This window comes from Anopheles cruzii, chromosome 3 (assembly GCF_943734635.1).
Source record: "Anopheles cruzii chromosome 3, idAnoCruzAS_RS32_06, whole genome shotgun sequence".
NCBI classification, from domain to species: domain Eukaryota; kingdom Metazoa; phylum Arthropoda; class Insecta; order Diptera; family Culicidae; genus Anopheles; species Anopheles cruzii.
Genome location: NC_069145.1, coordinates 63,613,261 through 63,625,606, shown reverse-complemented (window position 1 = coordinate 63,625,606; position 12,346 = coordinate 63,613,261). Strand labels below are relative to the sequence as shown.

The 12,346-nt window shown below is 47.1% G+C and overlaps 3 protein-coding genes across 4 annotated transcripts; 1 reads left to right on the top strand and 2 right to left on the bottom strand.

The window, feature by feature from the left end:
• Positions 1-36: 36 nt before the first annotated feature.
• LOC128274236 (PRKCA-binding protein) lies at positions 37-4,241 on the bottom strand. Of its 2 annotated transcripts, XM_053012360.1 has the most exons (5): positions 3,539-3,640; positions 3,124-3,426; positions 2,557-2,668; positions 1,211-1,572; positions 37-1,145 (listed from the first exon to the last, which is right to left on the bottom strand). In XM_053012360.1, the coding sequence occupies exons 1-5, from the start codon at positions 3,607-3,609 to the stop codon at positions 203-205; spliced, it is 1,791 nt and encodes a 596-aa protein (XP_052868320.1). In that variant the 5' UTR covers positions 3,610-3,640; the 3' UTR covers positions 37-202. The 2 variants fall into 2 exon arrangements, with proteins under 2 accessions (XP_052868320.1, XP_052868321.1); XM_053012361.1 differs by lacking the exons at positions 3,124-3,426; positions 3,539-3,640 and adding an exon at positions 4,147-4,241.
• Positions 4,242-4,746: 505 nt separating this feature from the next.
• On the top strand, positions 4,747-11,255 carry LOC128270761 (WASH complex subunit 2). The gene is made up of 5 exons (XM_053008179.1): positions 4,747-4,829; positions 5,344-5,436; positions 5,500-9,501; positions 9,547-10,060; positions 10,130-11,255. The coding sequence occupies exons 1-5, from the start codon at positions 4,812-4,814 to the stop codon at positions 10,273-10,275; spliced, it is 4,773 nt and encodes a 1,590-aa protein (XP_052864139.1). The 5' UTR covers positions 4,747-4,811; the 3' UTR covers positions 10,276-11,255.
• A 337-nt stretch (positions 11,256-11,592) lies between these two features.
• LOC128270760 (migration and invasion enhancer 1) lies at positions 11,593-12,126 on the bottom strand. The gene is made up of 2 exons (XM_053008178.1): positions 12,065-12,126; positions 11,593-11,996 (listed from the first exon to the last, which is right to left on the bottom strand). Exons 1-2 carry the CDS (start codon positions 12,124-12,126, stop codon positions 11,735-11,737), a joined length of 324 nt encoding a protein of 107 aa, XP_052864138.1. The 3' UTR covers positions 11,593-11,734.
• Positions 12,127-12,346: the final 220 nt, after the last annotated feature.

The window sequence follows — 12,346 nt, the reverse complement described above, 5'->3', positions numbered from 1 at the left end:
CTTTTATTCTTCTTGTTTCAAATCAAAACATCCTGATAAATTCCGCCTTTCATGTGAAGGGGCAATATTCCCCAAGGGGATCTTGGACCATCACGTCAACTCGGAACGAGTAAACGCGCTTTTGGGTGTAACGGGTTTGGTTAAAGTAAAGCGTCTTGGGGATATGTCACAACGAATAATAAAATTGTGATTTACTTTACATTCATTTAAACAAATCCGCATCTGGAACCAACAGATCATCCATAAGGTTGCTCATGCCGATGGGTTTGCTTCCTACGGACAGATCGATTCCTGCTAGACCTAGCTCGTTGAGCAGATCGTTCTGTTCCGTAGCACCGATGGGTCCTTTGCCCAGATCAACTTCATCGAATCCTCCCAGGAGCTGTCCCTCTAGGTCGGTGCCGTTCGAACGAAGCTCTCCCAGAGACTGGGAGTCCCTCGTAGCATCCGATCGCATCGGATTCCGTTCTTCGACCGCTTCTTCCGCTTGAACTGTTTCCACGTCGTCCACGTACTCTTCGGCTTGAAACTTGATGGCCGACTTGTATTGGAAGGCGCTCGCTTTCAGATCCACCTCGATCGGGAACAGGTTCGGGATCGCTTCCAGCCGTTCGACGGTTTCTGACGCTAGCGTGGTCAGTCCTTCCACAAACTTGCGCAGCTGTGCGGCCAAATCCCGAGCATGCTTGCACTCGAGCAGCTCGATCTTCTCCAGCACGTCGCTCCGTAGCTTGGCAAACTTCAGCCGAGCGTCCTGGCGACAGCGCAGAATCAAGCGGTACTCGTAGTTACCCGTTTCCACCCGGTACAGCGGTTCCTGGATGGCGGCATAGCCGTGCTCTTCGTCGTCCATTTCTTTGATCTTCAAACAGTACGACAGGTAACTGAACTTTGCATCGGCATACCGTTTCACCGTGAGTTTGGTATCGGGAATGGCCTTGTGGAGGTACGTGCCCATATCGGCCAGGATCGGTTTCAGCGATTTGATCATCTTGATACCATCCTTCTCCATGCTGCGGTGCAGCTCGCCGAAGACGCGGAACGCTTCCGATGCCCGCGGTTGCGGTTCGCGCACACTAATCGTGGCGAAAATATTCCCGAACGCCTGGTACGTTTGCAGGACATCGAAGTGGGCTTTCAGCATTCTAGCGGCAAAGAAAAGGTACATTTTATGGAAGCCTTTTTTGCGTGGACCACAGAACAGCCTTACCTTCGGGCGTGCTCTACCAAGCCTTTGTACATGGTCTCGGTTCGCTCGAGCTCCTGGAGGCGTTTTACCAGAGAGTCGTTGCACAGAATCGCCCGCGACAGACCGAGCGTGTCCGCGGTGCTGCTGGACATTTTCTCCACCAACCGGTGCTTCATCTTTTTCAGCACGATATCGAGCGTTTCACCCTGCATCGGGTCGGCGTGCAGTTTGTTGTAGTGCACCGTCACCTCGTCCGTCGCGGATTGGATCATCTTGGCGACCTCCACCTTCGTCTTCCCCTTCACCGAGACACCATTCACACCCAGCAGCTCATCGCCACTCTGAAGGGTTCCTTCGCGCGCCGCCGGCGTTCCATCGAAAACCTTCGAAAACGATTTACGCATAAGACACATTTAGGTGGACATTTACTAGGTCTAAGAGTTGAGAACCGGACTGTTAAAAAGATGGCTGTACCTGTCTATTGGGACTTCCCAGTTTAGCGGTTTATTCATCATTACCATGTTTCGACATCAGATAAATGATTTCAGGTCGAAATATAAATTATTTCGGTGTGCAACCCATCATTGAAAGGGTTAAACTATGTCAACTTTTGTGCCTCAAAATGACGTTTTGCGGGAATTATTATTTTTCTGCTTCTTTTGAAGAAAACTGCTTCGGAATCACACCAAATGCTTGTCGGGACTTGTGTTTGGAAGATCGCAATGCTTTAAGTGGTTTAAAAAAATTCAAAATGGCGATTTTGACTTTACAAAAAAAAGCGTCCAAGGACTCCAAAAACGGATTTTCTGATGGGACAGAAAGGTGTGGTGTTTCACACGCTCCTACAACCTGATGAAAACGTTAATTCCAATCGCTACTGACAACAAATGATCAATTTGAACCATGCATTGATCGAAAACGACCAAAAAGTCGTTCCAGTTTTTTTTAATGGAGGCGCCTGGTGGTCCGTGGCAACAAGCACCAGGCGCCCCAAAAAACAAAACTGTTTCAGGATACTATCAAATCACTTGGATGGAAGCTGCTATTCCTCCCCGCGTTATTCACCAGACTTGGCTCTTTCCGAATATCATTCATTTTCATCGATGCGACACGTATTGGCTGAGCAGCCCTTCGTTTTTCTACGAGGATGTCGAAATGGGATGACTTATTAGTTTACTTAAAAAGTCTGAGAATTCTTTCGTCTGGGAATCCATGATTTAGCAGAGAGATAGGAGAAATGTATAGCTAGTGATGGCACATACTTTGAGTAAAATCGAAAATCGCCTTGAAATTTTATAAACGTTTTTTGTGTGTTAAAAACAGTCCGGTTCTCAACTCTTAGACCTAGTATATCACATCCTACATACCTGAACGATGTACAAACACGGACAAAGAGGTGCTCCTCCACCGATGCTGATGCCGATCAGGTTGCTGGTGTCCTTTTTAATGATGACCGTGCCGGAACTTACCGTCATGCCCCTGTTGGAGTAAATGCGGAAAAAAAGTTTCTACAGATCGCGTCGACAGGAGGGCTGTTGTGAGCTAAAATTGTAGATAGTACTACATTCTAGGCGTACAGCTAAGTGTAAGATGGAGATTCTTGAGATGAGCGAATAAGAAAAAAACGCCAACCTACCAATCGTGGGTAAATTTTCTACATTTCTGTGCAACACACAAGCATTCCGAAGGGCTGCCAAAGCACACGCAAAGTATACGGACAACAATTCGACACAAAGCGGTATAGCTGAGTAAGAATGCTTCACAATCTCTACACGAAACCATTATCCTACGAACTACGTGCAATGTGGCCAGCATGATCAACCTCGCAAGCCCGCGCTAGGCACTAGGCACTGTCTTAGCAGGATAACTCGATACACACATACGCACACACACACTTACAGCAGTCGCCAACCGCGACGACACGCGACACTTACAGACGCTCCATCTCCTGGCGCTGGCAGAGCATTATGATCTTGTTATCATCCACACACCCATCGGCGTACAACACCGGATCCGGAAGGTCATCGTTGGAGGCGAACGCAATCTCGTCCATGCGCCTGCCACTCGCATCCTGCTTTCTGTTGTCCATGGCCGTTTCCTGCTCTTTCCCAGTGCGGTCCTCAGCCGCAATCTGAGCGTTTTTTGCCTCGCTTTGGCGTGCCGCTCGTTGGAGCTTTTTGCTGCCTCCGCCGATGTCCTGCTCGTCCTCATCATCAGCGATTTGGTTTGAGCCAGTCCTAGCGAAATCCAAGCGCAACACGCAAAATCAATTGTTTTCGGCCTTTTCTAGATTTCGCTAGGAACCACTGGCGGTCTAGCGGAAGTGCAGCAAGTCCACTAACTACTCACTTGTCTTCTTCGCTTTCAAACAGTAACAGTGACGTTGACTCATCGTCGGACCACATGGCTGGCTGTTCCATTCGAACGTTACAATTCTTCGTACTTTACGCTCTGATAGTTAAACAGTATTCGGAAGGATGAAAGGATTGTCGATATTTTAAGTAGCACACTTTTTTAGGCACTGCGTTTGTTTGCCAGGACGGAAAAGATTAGGGCTGATTTGACGGACCACACATAAAAAAGGGTACACAGGCACACACAGAACGAGACAAACGAACAAACGACCATTGAATGATGAGCATGCGTAAATGGCGCCCTGGAAACGGCTGTTTTTTCGCGCGTGTATGCAAACAAGTGACCATATGTTTTTATGGAGCGGTGGGAATCAAAAAACGGGTCTTGCAACGCTGATTTGCGCTTCACGGCAGAGTTTTCTCGTCATCAGATTAATTTGCATTTCGAGCATCGGATGGTGGCAGAAAGGATGTATGGCGAAACACGATGAAGGAAAATGTATAGAAAGAAACCAGCAACGCAACACAGTAACACTGCGTACTGGTTGAAGAAAAGTGAAGAACAAAGATATAAATAAACCCGGCTCCGCTGAATAAACTCACATTTTGTCCTCCTCGTAGAAGTAGTCATAATCGTAATCCTGTAGCATGGCTGAAGCGAAAGGAAAACTTGAACGGCTAGTTGGCCGACACCTTTTACACCGAGGAAAATAAACCGACTATCGGGGCACACAATATTCGGCGGAAATCGATCGATTTTCCGACAGGCGTGAAAATGCTATAAAACTACGGCCAGCCTTGCAACCAAAAAAACGGGTTCGTTTGAATGTGCGATAAATCCGTTGGAAAGGCTTACGTTTGGTTCTTCTTGATCCAGCAAATTGTTTGTTTTTCACATGTACGATAATCGCGCTTTAATTTCGCGGGTTATCGCGGATTTTCGCGGATTTTCACGATTTTCTTTGAAAGTTTCCCGCGGGTCTCATCACGAACATTTGGATCAACTGTGGCACGTTGGGAACACTGACGGTTGACAGCAACTGTCAAATTACGCATCGCAAGTGAAGTCCAGTTTTTGTTATGATCGAAGAGGGAAAAGAAACCAAATATTCGCGTAGGGCAACCTTCTAACTGCAGTAGAAAAATGGTTCACCGCTCGCGGTTACATATTTTGTAATCTCATTGCAACGCAACGGCAACAAAGTGCGGTTCTGAGTGTTGTGTTTCTCGGGTTCCGTCGTTTCTCGATTCATTGATCGCGGTCTTGGATGAACGAAACAGTCATGGTACGATAACAAATGTTTGTTGGTGCTGATAGCATCTCGTTAAGGGAAAGTGGTACTCCACTAATCACAGCATTGCCATGATAACGGATCAAGGGTGGGCCAACGCTCTACATTCTCACTCCGCGTTGCAGCTTGTGTGCGTTCTCATTATCAATCGCGTGCTTCTTTTCTTCTGTGCCCTTAGTTTGTTTATTGCTCCTTAATCCGCGCACAAAAGCCACTCTAAATTGATCGGCGAAACGTCCGTTTCACGAAACCGTTAATTCATTCCATCATTATTATTATTGCGAACACAACGGTTGGTGCATCGGTTTGCTTTCGATTTTCCCTTCCGGCTCCGGATTGTTATTGGTCCAATTGTGCCATCGAGCGTGCGGGGAAATTTTATGGAACGATATAATAAAATGTCTTTATTGTATCTCAAATTTGCCTCGAAATGCAATGCCTATGTGCACAAAGTCACCCGGGCGTGTGATATTATTTATCGCCAAACCGTGCTCACAACTCATTGCAGGCCAACACGCCAGATGATCTACGCCAGCGTATTCCCAGCTGGTCTCTCGAATCGGACGGGCAGCTGCTGCAATATATGATTGCGATTGCAAAGGTAAGAGTTGGTACACTGTGCACTGGCGAACTAGCGCAAACTTTTGGTTCCCTCCCGTTGCAGAATCTCGAGGAAAAATGCACCAAAACACGCGATAGCCTAAATAGTCTGATGGTACAGGTGGATCAAACGGAGGTGAAGCTAGCACACACCACCAACCAGTTGTCCGCCGTAGAGCAAGTGAAGTTTGTCGAGAACCGAGTCGAAGAGGACGACGAAAGCTTCTACGGGTTGCGGCGCCGGAGACAGGTGGACGTGGACAGGGAAAAGGCGACAAATAGCGATCCGGAGCGATCGTTGGACGATATGATTCAGCTGGCAGTAGACCGCTCGATCGAGGGAATGTACGACTGCTACGAGAAGGTGACCCTCAAACTAGATAGTGACTCTAGTGACGATGATGATCAGGAGCCCCAACGGGGACAGTCGGTTGATCCAGTCGTCGGCGGTGGTAAGCCATCGGTAATGAGAGCCATTCCGAGGTACTCGTTCATTGAGCGGCCGCTACCGCACGTGATTGGCTCGAAAGAATGGCACAGCAAGTGGCACGTCGGACTGATTGATTCGGAAGACGAATCCAATTCCGACCGTAAAGAGGAGTACTCCGAGTCGTCCAGTGACACGGATGGAATGTTTCCGTCGCAGCCGAACAGCAAAAATCACACACCGTCAGAGTCGGAAAGCTCGATCTGGGGGACGGAAACGCGAAAGCGAACACACTCGATGGACCCGAGCAACGACGAGGGCTCGTCAGTGTATTCGTACGGTAGCTCATCCAAACCACGGCTCTTTCCTGTGCCTCAGCGAGCACCGGCTCCAATCGCCACGAACCGTCTGAAACCTCCGGGTCTCTTTCCCGAGGAACCGCCGGAAGAAGAGCCTTCGGAAGCTGCTCGAAAACCGGTCGAAAAGGGTCTGTTCGATGATTCACCAGAAGAGGAAGACGATATGTTGCCAACGCCAGTGCCAGAGACATCGCAAGGGCAAGTTGTTGCCAATCGAGATCGCTTCTTTCGTCCGCCTGCTCAACCAACACGCAAAACGGTCAATCTTTTCGATGATGAACCGCCTCCGGTAACGAATCAGGAGCAACCATACGTCGCAGAACAAAAGCGTTCGATAAATCTGTTCGTTGAAAGTGAGGACGAGAGTGAATCGGTAGAAAATATGCGCAACAACAACACCGCCAGTGACCGAAAATCGATTTCCGACCTACCAGCTAAGCAAGTGAACGATCGGCATCGGATCACTTCGAAACTGGGAAGCAGCTCCGCACTTTCGCCTCAAGCTGCTGATCCCCGTGCGATGACGAAATTGGTCGATGAACTGAACAACAACTTTCAAAAGCAACAGCAACCGGTCCCGATCGGAAGGGAAACGGTTAGCGCAACCCCCCGAGAGCAACGTTCCAATCTGTTCGACGATGAACATCCAGAAGATCAATTCGATAAATTGTTTGCCAAGTCCGTCGCAGCGGTGCAACCGGCGCCCCGAAAACAACCGGAACAACCAACACCTGCCAGTCGATCGAGAGATTCGACCAGAAAGCCGGTTGTGAACTTGTTTGCGGATGATAATGATAGCGATGACGATGCTATTGTGGTGGGTAGCAGTGAAAAGCCAACGCCAACCATCGCAAGATCTGCCTCTTTGGTGAGTCCTAATCGCCTGACACTACCCACGGTAACCAGCGATCGGGTGACGATCAAGAAAAAGTCTATCTTCGATGAGTCTGACTCGGACGGCGACGATGCCACGCTTTTCGGTCCAAACAGCAAGCCAGCAAGCATGAACACCACTACTGTTAAGGATTCGAGCAAAATCCCGGCATCGGCTGTACCCGTAGAAGTCATAAAGAAACCAGAAAAATCCATTTTCAGTGACAGCTCCGAAGAGGAAGATGACGATGATACGCTTTTTGGGAATTCTTCCAACATCGTGAAAAACAAGCTCGATGCATTGAAGCGTGGCAATGGTAGCGACGGCACTACGGTGTCATCTAAGCCAAATGATCCCATCAAAGGATTGGAAGCGGCACCAAAACGTGAACCTATTGTTCAGGATAAATCGTCAAATAATGATGATAGTTTGTTCGGAGGAGAAACGGATCGTAGTTTGGCTACCACTTCTGCTCCAGTAGCTGCGTCGCAAAAAAGTGTCCCCCGAGCGTCGCTTTTCGATGATCAACCTCCATCGGACGATGATGATGGTGGGCTTTTCGGTGGTGGGCGAACTAGTATCGCAGGAATTACAGCGAAACTTACCTCGGTGAAAGTAACCAACGGCCCAAAACCGCACAGCGAAACAGCTTCATCAGCTGCAGTGATAAATTCGAACAAAACCATCGAAAGCACTAAAGCCACCGCAGAAAGCGCAGCTGAAAAGGCCGATATCATCCAAAGCAATGATGGTGCTACAAACAATAATAGCACAAATCCAGTCTCGGAACGACGAGCCGATCCTCTTGCGAGCGGCAGCGTCCGGAGTATGATCATGAAAAAGGCGATCTTTCACTCAGACTCGGAAAGTGATGAACAAAATGACTCGCTGTTTGGTTCAGAATCGGCAAACGCAACTCTGCCCGCTGTACTCAGTACCAAGTCGGTGGCCGACAGTGGAATTGATTGTGATACGACGACAACGAGTGCAGAAAATCGAATACGAATTATTGATTCGGAAGAAACTCAATCTTCGAAGGGGAATCTTCCGCAAGCACCGAGTTTAACCAGTGCGGAAGAACCACAAAAAAATAGTCCGCTTGACTTCGCCGCAGAAGGGCGTACATCGTTCAACAGAGAACCGAATGATGCCGAACAAAATACGAATGCACTAAATGGTGAAATTTCCGTTAGTACGACAGTAGCTAAAGATATAACTGTAACGCATGATTCCAATGAAGCTTTCGAGAAATCCACCGTTTTAAAAACATCTTTGTTTGAGGATTGGTCTGAGGAGGAACGCAGTGACACCGAGGACAGGGTAAAAGAAAACCAGGATGAAGTGGGACACGTGCAATCAGAAGCGAAACAATTCGAAGCAAGACCATCAAATCATAAGCAGGCAACAGAACATGAAAATGTTTCGCCTATCTCTAGTTCTTTGGTCGATCCTGTTGCCAATGATGTGATGTTCCCCGTTCAAGGCCACTCCCAAGAAGAGCCGCCGAAGATGGATGCAGACGAAAATTCGTCTCCGTTAATGATTGCGAATGATATTGATTATTATTTGCGAACCAATGAGCTTCCTGTCAGTGAAACGCGTGATGCTTCGAACGCATACGACGAGCCTACGACACCGCCACCGAGCGCACCAGCAAAGTCTGAACCAAAACGTGCCTTAAACTTCAGCCCCATCGGTCTTTTCGATGATTTACCCCCACCGGATGATATGGATGGCTTGGAACAGAACGAAAAACATTTTCCCTCCGCCACCGGCAACGAGTCGTCACTATCTCTCGAGGATGCGCCCACATACGGTGAATCACAGTCGATGGATTACACACCGAACGGATCTAGTGCCAGCCAGCAGCGATACATGTTTGACAATGAGCCTCCGCCGGATGACGTGGACAACTATCGAACTACGGGAGCCTCGGCAAGGCAGCTGTTTGAGGGAAAACTAACTTCGAACGATTCCTCCGTGTCATTGCCGCCGTTTCCGAGTGTGCGCGAACCAGAGAAGGCCGCTCGCCCAAAAGTGAACAAGTTAAACAGTAAGTTGTCCATTAATGTGGCGGCACTTCTTCCAGGCGCTCGTCGGCTACCGGTGACGACGGTGACGGAGAAAACGACCAGTTCGTCATCATCGCCAGATCCGGGCGAGACAAATAAGACCGATCCATCGCCGGCGCCTAGCTCCAGCAGTAATTGTGCGCCAGAAAAGCTTTTAGTTAACCTTAACAAGGGACGTGCCCGTATACCGGCAAAAAGGAAGCCACCATCGAGATCGAGTCTACGAGTGGGGAATAGTTCAGACGAAGCAAAAGACACACATTCCGATGATGCGCGGATAGTGGTGGGTTCCGAGGGAAAAATTGAACATATCGAGGCAGCATTCCCTGCTGGTGTAACAGAACGCAACGAATTGCCAGATATCATAGCACAGCGGGAGCCTTCTCCTGACGTGACGATAAAACCCGCGGAACCAGCGATGGATCGTTTAAGAGCAAGTGCGCGCAATACAGTCACCAAAACGGTTCTGCCGGTTGGAAATGAAACTTCTGTATCAAAGGGTTCCACCACCACCACCCGACCGAAGGAAGTATCGGTTGTATCGAAATCGATCTTCGGTGACAGCGAGGACGATGAGGCGGATGGTTTATTTAGTAAACTACCATCGAAAGCACCCCTCTCGGTAGCATCGAAAGCCCGGTTATCGCAGGCGGTAACTGGCACCGAAAACATACGCAGCATATTCGGCAGCGACGACGATGCAGGATGCGACGTTGACGAAGACGATCTGTTTGGCACGAAAAAATCATCCAAATCCAGCGCGACTATTGTTGGCCAGTTGAAATCGTCGGTATCATCGAATGTGCTTAAACCGGCGAAGGGGACAAAAAGCCTATTCGGAGATGACGGTAGTGACGCTGACGATGATGATGATTTGTTTGGTAGCAAACGTAGTAAGTCTAGGGCGACATAAAGTGGGAAGAATGATTGTTTTTTACTACCAAAAGCTCTGTGTATTTCAGACGCTTCCATCCGGAAAGCCAGCGATCCTCGACCGACGGTTCAAACTAACAAATTTGATGCTAAACCAGCCACGACGGCGTCCACCACACGCACGTTCACCAAAAGCACATCGATTGATCCACTAGCAGATTTGCTGGACTCCTAGGGACGCCTGGTGGAAACAATCTTCATCGTACGGCTGGTTTTCTAGCCACATTCGGCTCTTGCTATTGGTGCTGGTTTCCTATACACCGCGAGAAGCTGCATAAAGTCAGGAAGTGCAATGAATACCACATACGAAAGGAGAATGGATCTGGTTTCGAGCGCGATATTACTATGAAGTTTTGGAGAGATTACCAAAAACAATTTTTTGTGGCTACCAGTCGTTGCTGAAGAGTCCGTTCCTTAGGTGCGCCATAAAGGATGAGCACGAACAAAATTATAAAATTCGATATTTTGTTAACATTGCCGCTGCTTCGCTGCCACGGTTTGTTGTTATCTAGTCACAGTAAAGCGTAATTTGATCGATTCGGGAGTTATAAATTCGTTTTGCCGTTCCATCATCATTATAATCAGTATCAGACGAGTTTCGAGCTTCGCTGCACCGTAACTTTTTATCTAATTACATTCCATCAGTTTATTTTTGCTTCGTTATGATTGGCGACCACTAGTGCTATGATTCCGTTTAATATATTTTGCAAAGTATTCCCCTTATTTTGTTAACTTAGTGCGTTTTCCATTTTGCTCCATAAATATTGAGGCATCGTTCTTTATTATTTTTGTGAACTAAATTCCCACATCCGACTGGTCGTCGGGATAATTGCGTGCAACCATTAATTATTTAGACAGTCTATTCACTTCACAAAATATTAGTTTCAACACACAAATGTTTATCACGAATTTATACCATTTAACGAAAGATTTTTCAGAAATATGTTTGATATTTGTTATCACAAAAGAGTGTGTTGTTGGTAATTAGGTATATACTGTTCCTTTATAACGAAGATTTTCTTGATTTTCACTAGCAAATGCAGCATTACAGTTAGCCCAGAGAATAAATGTTTAAGCTGTAGTTTTATTAGATAAATTGCAAATGGAAAGCGCTAACGTAGGTGCAAGGAAGTTGTTAGTAATGCGCAAATGAAATAAACGAAGTATTGACCTAAGTGTCTTTATATATTCCTAAAAATTTAGTCGTTTTATTTGCTCTCTGTTTTTCAGCATTTACATCAGGCAAAAATTAGGAAAACAGTTTTTTCCGATACAATTTCAATAAAATATACCCCAACTTCCTATACTTCAACAGTTCTTCAGTCGCTTCATTGCTTTCTTTTGTGGTGAACGAACGATTGAAAGCTTTGTTTACTTATCCAGTGTGGCCTTTCCAAAAACCCCGAATAGGTATTTATGTTAATGTTCGATAAAAAAGAAACCGTTGGGTGTAATAAAAATTTACTTTTATTTCCAAAAGTCCAATTTTGAGCGGCACGAAGTTTGCGAGGTCAGCTAGTCAGCTTAAAAAATACCAAACTTTCACAAGGGTACAAAACAAACTTTGGGTAGTCTGTGCAGTGAAGCAGGGTGGCGCTAATCACCGGGCGACAGCGATCCTTTAAGTTTGTCCTTCACTGTACCACACAGTCGGTGATAGGTTGTGCAGCTGCTTGGCGAACCGGAAGCCCGTTTTGTGCATCCCGTACGCGCTCAAGGACATCGGCGTAGTCGGGAAAGGCGAGCGACTTAAGCTTCGAGTGGACGAGCGTGTCGTTGATGACAACCTCGAAGGAACCCCGGCGACCGGTACGACACTCGACTTCCGCTTCCGGGAATGATGCTCGGATGAGACCGGCTAGCTGTAGGCACTGTGGTTCCGAATTGCAAACGGTACTGTTCGCACACGAACGGTAAAAAAATAGTAAGCCAGTCTAAAACATAACAAAACCACCAGCACGTACCAATACTCTATATCGACGCGCGTTGGCGCAGGAGTTGCAGGAACGTCGTCTGATTCCGTCATTATGCTCCAAAGTAGAGGAAATGTTTGATTTGAAAATAAATTTCGAGCTACTACTTGCGACACGCTAGAGATCACTGATATGAGATACGTTGACAGACATTTTCGAAAAACAAGGACTTCACAAAAAACTCTCGGAAAAACCTGAAAAACCTGAAAATGTTTTTAAAAATATACCCAAGATAGTGTATGCATTTTTCTGATCTTTAAGTCGCCTCTATCT